General features: G+C 42.0%; 1 protein-coding gene across 4 annotated transcripts in view; it reads right to left on the bottom strand.

Annotated features, from left to right (window-relative positions):
* IGF1R (insulin like growth factor 1 receptor) overlaps positions 1 to 12926 on the bottom strand; it is a 172338-nt gene that overhangs the window by 27353 nt on the left and 132059 nt on the right. For all 4 annotated transcript variants that reach the window (XM_079318207.1, XM_079318208.1, XM_079318209.1 and 1 more), the window contains 6 exons: positions 12579 to 12723; positions 8304 to 8518; positions 6217 to 6343; positions 4790 to 5028; positions 4170 to 4337; positions 3798 to 4002 (listed from right to left, as the gene is read on the bottom strand). In XM_079318207.1, the coding sequence (XP_079174333.1) occupies positions 3798 to 4002; positions 4170 to 4337; positions 4790 to 5028; positions 6217 to 6343; positions 8304 to 8518; positions 12579 to 12723 (1099 nt within the window). The remainder of the gene's footprint in view (positions 1 to 3797; positions 4003 to 4169; positions 4338 to 4789; positions 5029 to 6216; positions 6344 to 8303; positions 8519 to 12578; positions 12724 to 12926) is intronic.

The following is a 12926-nucleotide window of genomic DNA, read 5'->3' as shown; positions in this document are numbered from 1 at the left end:
CCCCAAGATGAATGTGCAAACTTCTGACCTCACACAAACCAATCAGCAAAGAACAGCTTCACCTTTACTCAACAAGAATTCTGGATTTGAGTCTCATGACAGTGATGCTGAAGCTTAAAATAAAAATCAGATGCTGAAGGCTGAAAAGGTTAGGGGGGAAAAACTGTTTTGAAGTTTGCTGGATTAGCAAAGGAAGCTGAGCCTACTGAGAGTTAGCTTTGCAGTTGTGATGAAATTAGAATGTATTGCACTGAGAGGAGAAACCTTGGAAGGCAGCTGAAGGCCATGAAGGTTCACCACCACTCGGGTGGTCATCTGTGTATCTCTGCTTCTCTCACCCAAACAAAAGCTCTGCAAAGGAACAAGCCCCACATATAAGAAAACTCAGCACTAATATTGTGCAGAGGCAAAAGTTCAATGAGGAGCTTTGCCTTACAGGCACCTGGGTGAAATTCAAGCAGGGTTAAAAAGTTGAGGATTTACAGCCACACCATTGCTTTCTCAAGCCCATGGAATTGCTGTAGTGGACAGCCTCAAGTGACAGGACAAGGATCAAGATACTCTTAGAACCACATGGAATGCTCACACACAGAAAGCAAAGCCCTAGGGGAGGTGAAGGAGAAAGTAAGAAGAGACACAGTACAAAACCAATTTGGGCTTGAATCCTGCCCCTGAAATCACTTCACCAGTGCCCATGGAACACCTGGCCAGTGCAACAGGTACCAAGGGCATGAGGTCCAACAGCTCCACCAGAGAGCAAGTTACAAACCAGGCAAACAAGGCCTCCCTCAAACACACAACAGGAGGAAAGATGACTCAACAGGAGAGCTGAATTCACTGTCAAATATATCATCTGAGTACAGGCAGCCACAGAGCAGCACGCTGCAGAGAGAGCCAAGAACAGGCTCACTCAGTTTTGAAACCTTCTGGCAGAGGTTGGATGAGTTTTTTCTTTAGGAGTTGACTACAAAAATTTCCAAAATCCCTTTACTACATCGTGAGTAGTCGTTTTGACACTCTAACCACCATGTAAACCACGTCACAGAAATCAACCCAGACAAGAAAGAATTTCCTAAGTTAGCAACAAATTGTTTTAAGCAACACACAAGTGTCTTGTCAGTTAAGGCAATTTCATAGGATATAAGCATTTGTGCCTCATCTACACTGGTATCTATGAAGTTACTAAACCTATTCACCCTGCTTACAATGTGTATTGATTTACTGCTTTAGCTCAGTGCAAAGAACAAACCTATCACTAAGAAGCTGGATGCCTAGCCCTGAACTGATGAACATTTGTGCAAACTCTGTGGTTAAAGCAGTGAAAATAACAAGTTCATTTCCAATCAACCACAAAAGCATGTGCCAGTGCAACAACCCAAAAGGCCTGACTTTATCACTACTTTTATGGGATGCAGGGAGCTTCAACTCTTTGGTGGCATCTGGAAGTGGAGGGGAGTACAGCCCTGCCCTGCCTTTGGAGAAAAAGATAAAGGAACACAAAACTTGGTGGTGAAAACTACAGTTGTGTCAGGAAGAGAAAAGAACTGCAGGATAACCACAAGGCAAACGTAATTAAAACATCATGAGATTTGACATCAGTGCTTTTCAGTCAAGCAGCTTCCTGCAGTCATGAAATGGAGAGATAAAGGCAAAAAACAAGCATCCAAGGAAGTAAGGAAAAGTCAAGAGATAAAAACTTGAAATATCATTTATTCCATTAAGGGAGAGGAAGGAAAAGAAATGCAAGAGAAAAATAAAAAATAACACTATAAAAATTAAAATAAAAAATATTTTTTAATAAACTGAGCTATTTAACATCAAAACTCACTCTTTTTCTACTTCATGGTAATTTTAATATTAACTTCTCAAACTAGACACAGAGCCTGTCCCATCCTGCTCATCAGAGAAACAAAAACCTTGGAGAAGAATTTCATTCTTCTCTGATAGTGAGTGTCTCTCCAAGACTATGCAGAGTCCTGTCTGAAATCCACCATGGCACTAATACACATGGGGTCATCCAGAAGTTGCACAAGAGATTAGATCAACAGACTTCTTAAACAATCTTAAAATCACCCAGCCAAATACTTTCATGCTGTATTACATGCTGCAACTCTTTCATAATAACCTGGAGACAGGTAGAACACTGGAAACAAATACTACTATTGAGGCTTGCATTAACACATTAATTAACTTCTCCCCTGGGAAAGAGAGAAAAAAAAACTGACATCGAGTAACAAGCTGCTTAGATTTGTCCCATGGAGATGTCTCACCAGCTCATAAACTTTAATTTCCCTGACATACAGTCTCTTAAAAGTTGCCTGGCTATGCAGCTATTGCTGAGCATTGTCCCTTATCTGCCCCTGCTGTTACAAAACACCCTAATGGCAGTAATTTAAGAGAAAAGGACAAGCTTTCAGGAAATTCTCTGTGAACTGAGCAGTTTATTTGTTACTGAGTTCAAGGTTCTATGAGTTTTCTTGGAGGGGGGCAGGACTGCAAGAAAGTTTGAGAGAGGACAACACATTTTGAATTACAAATGTTTGGAGAAATAGAAAAACCTTCTCTGCAACAGACTTCCAAGTAGTTTAGGCTTGACACATGGCTTTCAACCCTGCTGTGCTATTTCATGGAGTCCAAAATCAGATCTTGCCATTTCCCATGGCTCAGGATTTACATCATGATCAGACACAGAGGCTGTAACTTCCCTGTACCTGATCTTGGCTGCTGCTTCTCATTATCACTGGGGAAACACTGCTCAAATGCTCAGTGTGACCCAAACAGCTCAGATAAAATACTTCACACCTCCCAAGAGGGGCAGTATTTAGTTCCTCATTTTTTTGGATAAAGCTAAGAAGCACTACAAATATCAAAGTCTCAATCCCAACAAGTCAATCCAACACATCCTTTAATAAAGGTCCAAAAAAAGCACAATGGGGAATTATATGAACCGGTATCAATGAGCAGGAATGGCAGACTTTAGAGTTGTCAAACATAGGATTTGACCATGGGCATCCTCTGCCAGTGGGGAGAATGAGACAAGGTGCACCACTGAGATCTAACAGTGCATTAAAGACTATAACACAACAGCTGCACACTGTGTGCCCTGCCCCAGCATCCACTCACCCAAACTAACAACAGCTGACCTAAAAGATAAATTGGAAACTCAAGGACCAAAATCATCAATTAATTCAATGGGATCTACTCTGTGTTGCAGCACAGAATCATTACACTTTCACTTAACATGCAAGCAGGTGTTTATCGTGGGAGAGTAGAAATATTTAATATTTCTCTGCAGAGCTGACCCAGGAAATACACAAGCCCTTTGCAATTAGTGCATTGAGTCAAGAAAACCAGTTTCAATTCTGTGAGGCAATTGTGCCTTTAATTTCAAAGATAAATCTTCAGATTAGGAGCACAAGCACTTCAATGGTTATTTAGAGAAAAATCACATCTGAAACCCTCAGTCTGCCTCAGGTTGCTCATCTCTGAAACCCTTACAGACAATGAGCTCCTCAAGTATCTCTTGAGTCTGAAAAGAAGCCATCACTGAAATCTTGATCAATACAGCTAAGGACCCTTACTATGGGCTACAATTGAAAGAAAGAAATGAAAATAGACAAATAAGAGAAACTTCCAAGTAAAGCAAGGCTGTGGATCGTCTCACATGAAAAGAAAGGCAATGTTTAGTGTTTCAGGTGTTTCTGTGTGCTTTCATGTCCAGGAAACCTCAGTTCTAGGAAATGGTAAAAGATGAAGTTATCAGCACTACTTCCAAAGAAGTGTCCAAAACCCATTACCTGGGTACAAAGATGGAGTTATGAAGGAAGTTCTCAAAGACTTTCCTGTACTCTGCTTCCTCCTTCTCCGCTTGCTTTTCTGCCTCTGTCTTGGGACAAGCACAGCAAGGTCCTTTTTCTCCCCCACAGCCCTCTGGCTTGGTGGGCTCAGTGGCTTCTTCTGTATCAATGGTCCCATCAGCATATCTTCGAATTGGGACTTTATCTTGAAAGGAAAGAACAGAGCTGGTTCATTTCTCTCCAGATCACAGACACAGCAACAATTTGTATTTATCCATTCCCTCTACTTGCTGTTATTTAGCTCTTGCCAGTGAAGAGCCCTGGCAGGCAGAGTCCCAGGCATTTCAACACAAGGGCATTTAGTTCTCCTACCTTTGGAGCAGTAGTTGTGTCTGTACAGGTAACTGTCCTGAGGCTGCTGCTGCCAGCGCACGATGTAGTAGGACAGGTTCCCATTGGGAAGAGAGGGAGGATTCCATTTCACAATCAGCTGGGATGAGGAGTTGGATGCTGAAATAACATCCAAGGGAATGGATGGCACTAGAGAAGGAAAAAAGGAAGAAAAAAGAAAGGTGTCTAAATCTAGAGCACTCCACAATGCATTTCCATGCAAGCTTTTATGCATTTCTATACTGCAAGGAAAAGCACCACCTTATTTCAAAGAAAAGATTTTCTACTTATGCCAACAGTTAAGGCTTCAACTGAAACCAAGTCTCAACCTAAAGTTGTACTTAAATTAGTCTTTATAATGGAACAAAGTCTGAAATTCTAAGTCCAAGAAGCTCCTACAGTTTCTAATGAAAGTAATATCTGAAAAATCAGAGTTTGAATTCAAAGTTTAATACTACTTTTATAATTAGTGAAACTGGTAGCACTATGCACGTCATCTGCACATACATTCTCTTTCTGTATCAACAACAGATCTTGCACAATAATGCAGTAATCACACCTACAGCATCATCAACCTCTCACCCCAGAGCCCAGCATCTCACCTGCAGCATTGGTTCGAATATAGATAATTTCACTTTTTGCTCCATGAATATGATGATTTTCCATCATTGTGAGGGTAACAGCCTTGACATAAATGGCATATTGAGTCCAAGGTTTCAATCCCTGCAGCAGAATTCCAGGATTGTTCTCTTTGTTTGGTGGCAGGTCAACATCAACCATGTTCCAGCTATTGGAGCCACATGCATCTTGCCCGTCATACTCTGTCACATTTTTGAATGGTCTAAAATATTCAAAGAAAAAAGTAGCACAAATACTTATTTTCACCCAAAGATTGTCATATATGTATGAGAGTGCCTCACTTCAAAGCTGTTTAGTGAAACAAATAAAGCCTACTTGCTTTCCACAGCAGAATATACCAGAAAAAAAAAAATAGTATTTCCAAGCAGTACAAAATTCAGAGTTCAGTTTTAGTAATGAGCAATAAAACAACACTCTCCAAGAAAACACTATATTTATCTATTTTTTTACTCATACAGGCAGTGAAATGCTTCAGGCGAATTTAGATTTTAAATAAACATACATCAAACAGAAGCAACTCAAAACAGTTATTGATAGTGGCCAAGCTTTTTACATGGAGAACCCAAAGTTTCAACACTGGCCTTCACCAGTCCAATGGGCTTTTTACCCTTTTATTTCCACACTTACATAGTTCTACTTTTCAGAAGTTGTAACACTGGTGCAAGGGCATACAAACCCTTGTTATTAATATCTGTACACTTGCCAGCACTGGCTTCATTGTAGAACACCACAAGGATCTTTCTCAAGTGATGCTGGCCATGAACCATTTGTGCTTCCATGTCTCATTACCAGCATTCCAAACCTCCCTTTCACACCTCCAGACTGCTTGGAGAGTTATTGTTATGCTAGTTTGGGCTTATTATTTTAAATTGAGCCATTACAAGGATTTGCTAAGGCAGAGGCATCTCCCAAGTAATTCGGATTTCTCCAGTAATTGCCCCACATCTTCATTATCGACAGATACTAATGAAGGAAATGACCAAAGCTGGATAGTCTAAATAACCCCAAATCCTGAGCAAGTAGGTATACAGGTGGCAGGGCAAACTCCTGACTTGGGATGCTCTCTAGTCAGTACTTTGACTGGAAAAAAAAAAATATCTCAGCAAACATGACTTAGGAGGAGCTCAAAATCAGACTCCCGAGGAGAGCCATCCACCTTTCTCTTTTTTCAAATTTCAAACTTCCTGATGGATTTGGCAATCCATTTGTAGGACTCATTCAAACCCATCCACTTTTTAAATGAGGCTTGCGCTCCACCAAGAAAAGAATCAGAGCTAAAGCAGGACTTGAGGATGAAATACAGAAACTGGATGAGGCATCCCACAGTAGGAACAGAATCATCTGCTCTCCCTTGGGCTGCCCTGGCTCATCTCTGACGACATCTACTTACGCCTCTTTGTAGTAAACAGTGAAGCTGATGAGGTCTCTGTAATCTGGAGGGCGATACCGCTCCCACGTCAGCTTAATCCGATTCTTCAGCGTCGTGTTGGAAACAAAATGCAGAATTTTGCTTTCACCTGCAATACAAAAGGACAGGACATGCCAGAGTTGGCATCACATTACCTGTCAGAGTTTTTTGTTTCTTAGATATCAGTTTTAGCTAATGAGCCTTTCCAGGAGCTCATGGCACCACAGGATACCAACAGCCTTTGTCTCTGTAGAGCTTCCTCCTTCCTCCTACTACATTTGAGTGCTTAAGCAATGACCTTGGCAATCAGTTTAAAACACGTCTGAGCCACTTGTTATTAATTTTTTTGAAGCGGATTTTCCTTTAATGCATCATCAGAAAGCTCTTGAAAACTACTTCAGACTCTCCCTGAGCGAGGAATGGAAGCACTGTTTATCCACAGGACTGGGTTTGGAAGCACTAAATTCATCATCCGGCTCCAAAGCACGCGCAGAGCAGCCACCGGCCTCTGTGTGCTCACTCTCCAGGACAACTTTTGACAACTACCATTTGTTTTTCTGGAGACTGAACAACATGGAAAAGACAAAGGAGTTTACATTCCTATTCATCAGAGGCTGGACCAAGAACTCCAAAACTCAGTTCATATACGGCACAACCATTTGATGGCAGCAGCTTCCAGCTACTCTTCTGAACAGACCTGGATGGAAGCCCACAGCTTTGAAATGAATGGCTTCCCACTACCAACTGACTGAGCTTTCCAACCCTAAACAAAATAGCATTTTAAAAACTTAATTCTTGGATGAAGAAATTGTGTTCTGTCAACTGTGAGCTAGTTTCTAATGTTCCATAGAAGCTCTGAAAATAAAGAGGTTTTCACCCTCGTGTACACTGGCACTGTTGGTGCTATCTTTGCAAAGGCAGTTGAGCTTTTGTTGATTCTTTTGCCCTTCTCAGAGTCAGAAAGCTTTCTGTACTGGTTTCTTAAAAAAGCAGGCAGCGGCTGGCACTGGCCTCAGTGGTAGTAAGGCCTGGCTGTGTGTCTGTAACTCCTCCAGGGCTGCAAGGCTTTGCTCTATTCAGTGTGCAAAGAATGGAGGGTGCTTACAAGGATCTGGGCCATCTGCGCGTCTGCATCGCGCCCAAAGACACATTCAGCAGACTACGTGTCCTACTTTGTAAGCACCATCCACAACAAGGGGACTTGACTTATACACAAGATCCATTTGAGTTTACTCAGCTCCAAAAACACCACAAACTGACCAAAGGAAAAATGCGTTGTCAGTTTTAGGGGTTTGAGGTGAAACCTGTAGGCATTCTTAATTTCTAGAAGAGAGATTGCTTTTAAACGTGCTCTTACACCTGGAGACCTGATGTGCACACCACCAAAGACAGGAGAGGACTTTCCAGTAACTCTGACCATTGCAGAACCCAGAATTAAACACAGATATGCTCAGGCTTAGAAATATTGCAGAACATTAAAACGTGTTCTCAATTCAAAAGCAAGTGATTTGAAAATGAAGCAGAGCCAACTAAGTTTGAAACAACAGGTGTAGTGTTTACCAGAAGCTTAAATTAAGCTGAATGTAACAGAAACAGTTTGTTTTGGTGTCTGTGGAATTGTTCTTTATTCAGCAACTTCCTTAGTATCTAGAAAGGGTAACAGAGAGAGGAAAACACCTATAAGGACGCACAGTTACAAAGGAGACTGAGAAATTGCTCTTTGTTGGACACACTAAACTACTGGATTTCATTTCTCATTTCCCAGGTATGCTCCTATTGTCATCTGCTGCTGCTGTCACAAAACAGGGGATTTGGGAAGAAGTCATCTCCTACAAGTGGGTTTTACAGATGAGATAGGGACTGTGCAACCACATCATTTTCCACTCATGCAAAAATGCTACAGTTTAAAGCCTGAGCAAGCAGAAGGGCTGAAAGCCTCCTGCAAATATCCTAAACTCTAAATATTGCAATGGTCAGCAGCATGTCAGCATGTTGGGTTTATTCTTGTGACACCCTCCTGTGCAGTTGGCACAGATTTTTTTTTTTTTTTTTTTTGTTTGTGTACTTACAAGAGGCTCTCTCCCCATTGTTCCTTGGATTTATATCTCCTTTGCTCTGTCGTCCCTTGGTTCCTGAAACTTCCTCCATACGGTAAATCTCGGAAACACACAGTTTAGGATTAAATGCAAAGTACATCTTCCCCTCACTGATTGTCAAGTTATGATGGTTCCAGTCCCACAGCTGCTGAAGATTGTGGTTGTCAAGCACGTAGAAGGAATAATTCCTAGAAGGAAGTTTTTGAAGAAAAAGTAGTCATTTTAATCCACAGTCCATTCCAACAAAGAATACCTTAATATAAGAAAACATTTCTCCCCTTACTTGAAATTGGTGTTCAGCAAAGGGCTTTCTTTTCTCCCATGAAGCAGTTAACCCTGAATGTTTAAGGGGCTGGGAAGCGACTCCAAAGGTGACACATCATCTAAACCCAACCCAAAATGTGTTTTAAGAGTTGTATAGGAGTTGTTATGGGGAACATATAAATTCATGTCCTCTGAACAGCAGGTCTCTACACTGGATTTTCCATTTGGTGGCAAATGGGAAGCAGTAACCTTAGATATTTTATGGAAGGAAATGCCTTCTGGAGTTCTGACAATAAAACAGTCATTAACACAGCTCTTGCTTATGTTTACACAAGCAGCTCTAACAGTTTGCATAGTGAGGTTTCCTTGCCTCTCTGTTCTACCTCTTGGCCCAATGAAGATTTCCTACATTGTGCCAAGTACAGTTGCACCTGTACATGGAAACAGTTCTGACTGCACAGGATCCACACCTGAGAGCACAGAATTAAACACAGGCAGCTGTGCTGAGCCCCCTCCCTAAGCACAGCCCTGGAACAACATACACATCCTTTATTTCCACAGATACTGTATACAAAGTTGTGTGCAAAAGACCTGTTAAATATTATGAAAACCCTATTAAATATTATGAAGAAATTCCTGGTACTACTCAATTGGGCTGAACTGGAAAAAAACATATATGCAACAGAAGCAAGACTGTAGGCTCTACATCAGCTGCAAGACAACACCTGCAAGGACACTGATATTTTGGGATGACAGGGACAGGAATGCACCACTGGGAAATGAGATAAAGGTCTGTGCAGCTGATGAACCAAAATCAAGATAACCACCATGGAATCATTTATTTCACTCTGGTGGGAAGTTCCCCCATCCTTAACTACAGCAAGACAAAATCCACTACTAACACAATGAAGCTCATACACTGCTCAGCCCTTGTCAACACAGCTACACTGGGCTTTCTACAAACCCTTCTAACTACAGAATTTCTGCAGGAAATGTGGCAAACAAACCATAGGGCTCATAAAAAGCTGCCATATTATTCATTTATGGTTTTCCATCAATTATTTTGTTTAGAATTTAGCATTAATTCCTCCCTCACCCAATCCAAAACAAAAACTGTGCATTCTGGCTCCAATCTGCACAGATTTGTCATTTCTTGTACTGCATAATGTATTTTCAGAATAATGTGGAAGAGATGTTGTTTCTCCTATTTCCACCTGTCCCTAATTACCCAGGACTTGATTTCTAATGAAGTTGATTTACCTGGTACCACTTCACACAGATGCTGAGAAGCATGTGCTCAGTTAACAAGGGAGCAGAGAGAGAACAAGGATGTTGAACCACCTGTGGGATCTGACACACATCACAAAATCTTATGTTGATTGGAAACTACTGCACCTTATTAAAGTTCAGTGTTCTCTTGTCTTGTTTGAAAAGCTAAACTTATGAGCTTTTGAAACCCTCACACAAACCCAGCCTCACACCTCAGTGTACAAATCCCTTTTTCAAACTCCACTCACACAGGCAGTTGAGAAACCCTTCCAAAATCAGGACTGAGCTGAGGAGCATCCCCATGGGAGCCTGCAATGCAGCCAGGTGTCACCTGGCTAGATGTGTGGCTAGATCAGGCCTTGCTGCTCTCCTGAAGTCTGAATTCACCACACCCTGACAATAATGATCCCAGGAAAACAAGCCATAAATTCCTCTGTGAGGAGCCACACAACAGCTAGAGATCCTGTTCACACCTTCCAACAGGCCTGACAGTTGATGTCTCTGCCTCAAAACGGTGTAGAAAACAGGGGGGAGGTTGTTTTGATTTTACAGGCTGTCCCCCAGTTTGCTGCAGAGGTTGAAACACAACATCAGAGCAGGTCAGTGCCACAAATGAAACTCCTCCTCAGTCACCATCTCCTCACTTGCTCCTGAAGGCCACAAACTGCTCATTTTCCAGTACCAGCCTGGGATGCTCAGGGATGTGCTGCCTACACACATCCCTGCACTCAGCAGTGAACACACAGACCCCAGCAGAGGATGGAGGGGCCTGGCAGAGTCAGCACCAGGTGAGGGAACAAAACCCTGCAACAGACACCAAGACCCTGTGGCAGCACATCTCCATCTCAGTTTCCCTATTTGAAAGGGGAAATTATTTTCTTGCTGTGGGAGCACATTCACTGCAGACATGGCTTTCAAAAGAGACAATGAAAACTCCACAGACAAAGTAGATTCTCTCTAAACTTTCCACTTTCTGTGATAACCAAGATAAGCAACAGGAACTGAATAAAGAACAAAGAACATCTGAAGTGCTGTTCTGTCAGTCCAGTTCAATAAATAAAAGGACAGTGGCTCTGGGGTCAGTTGTGTAATGAACAGCAATCATAATGAGCCTTAAGTTACCCTGTGCCCAAGGCACTGCTGGCCCAAACAGCTCTTGTTCCAGCAAGCACTGCTTTCCAGGTTAAGATCCCACTCCCTGCTCCCAGTTCTGCCCAACTAACTGTTCAGGCTCAGTCCTTTCTTGTCAGGTGCCTACTTCCTAATCATTCTTGGAAATGTTATTTAGACTGTGGCAATGTCTGAATTATGCCAGGTGTTTTCCAAGCCTCTGCCCCTTAGTATGTAACTGCAGTCATTCCCTAAAACAGGGCAATTTTAGCACAAGCAGCTCTACTATAGATCTGTTTCACCTCCCCACTCAGGCCTGTTTTCCTTTTCAAAGCTGCACCTTTTTACTACTCTGTTTGGGAATTTGACTGATAAACCTCCTGCTCCCCCTCAGCTCAGCTCTGTTTGGTGTCAGACAAGGTACCACAAACATAATTAGCACCTGAGACACAAAGCTAAACTCAAATCCAAAGAGGCTGAGAGAGAGAAGCAAAGACAAGTGGATAACTGGAGTATCTGTGCCCAGCTTGGCACTGGCAATCCCATGGGATTTGCAGTTGGAACTGAGCTCCTCCACAGAGCCAGGGCTCTTCCTGAGCACACACAGTGCAGCAGGGAGAGCTGCCCTTGCACTCACTCTGTCAGATGCTGGAATTTGAAGAATTTAAGGCTGACCAAAGACTAGCCTGAGAGAAGGAGGGAGGCTGTGAAGAATCCCTGGCGCTTTAACTTTATACACTCAGGGCAGATGTCAGACATAGGCAACCTTTTCAATGACCCTCACACTACCTTTTCTTCTACAACTTCCCTCAATTCTTCATTTAATAGTTCTGTCACATTATGGAGGGGACTGATTTATTCCACAGAACACTGTAAACTTGGGATGGCTACTCAATTTGGAATGAGAAAGAGCAAGACAGCTTGCTGAAGGACTCTCACTGGACCTCAGCATCACACACTTTTGCCTTGACAAACTTTTACCATCATAGGAAAACAGGAGGTATGCACAGCAGTATGTATCACATGGTGAGTAATTATAGAAGCAATATAATCCACAGCAAACATTTCAAGGGATCAACTTTTCCTTGTTGACCAGTCTTTTGCATGCTCAGTAGATAATCCATGTAATGCTAACATTTCTGGGAGCTGCAAACAACTGGAACTTGCACTGTATTTCACTTCCAGTTGCACTCCCTGGCCTGTAAAATTTGTATTTCTTTTCAGCTGACTTCTCCATAAAACTCTTATAAAACCCAACAGTAACTACAAAGAAATCCAGTTGTTTCTGAAGATGCTTTTTTTTCAAAGAGAGCAAAAAGAACAAACAAAAACACTTTATTGATGTAAAGAATGTACTTAGAAAAAGCTAAAGTGAAAAGCAACAGCAAAGGTACCATAAAGTACTTGCAATATACTCAATTTAACATGCTGATTTGGACAGTCATGCAAACGAGCAATGCTGTGCAGAAGTGATCATGAGGAGAAAACCCTGTATATTAGTGGAAGAGAAGATCCTGTAAGTGAAAGTGAATGGTTTTTAGAAGATTTATTCTCTACAGTTTTCTATTACAGTGAAATGACATCCACAAATTTCTGGACACTTACCCATCCACCTGCTCCTCTCCCAGAATGTACCTCAGGTTCTTCAGGAAAGACAGGGATACCAAGGCGTGGGAATGACGAATCTTCACGTACCCCGTTACTGTCTCAATCAGACCCATAAAATTCTCCAGTTCTGAGGCAATGTTATCTGCAGGGAGAAAAAGAATTCACAGCTTTGCCTGATATTTCTGCTTTGTGCAGTATTAGCTCTGTAAAAGATAATGTTTGTACTTGTTGCTTTTGAAAATGAGAGACACTGGTTCTCCTCCCCAAGAACAGTTGCCTGTGCCAGATGGTTGAAGGGCAAAATAAAGCCAGAGAGTAACAGTGGGAAATCAGTCTTGCTTTTCC

The sequence above is a fragment of the Erithacus rubecula genome, assembly GCF_903797595.1.
Source record: "Erithacus rubecula genome assembly, chromosome: 14".
Taxonomy (NCBI): Eukaryota; Metazoa; Chordata; class Aves; order Passeriformes; family Muscicapidae; genus Erithacus; species Erithacus rubecula.
Note: the sequence above shows the minus strand (reverse complement) of the source record. Positions and strands in the feature narration are given on the sequence as shown.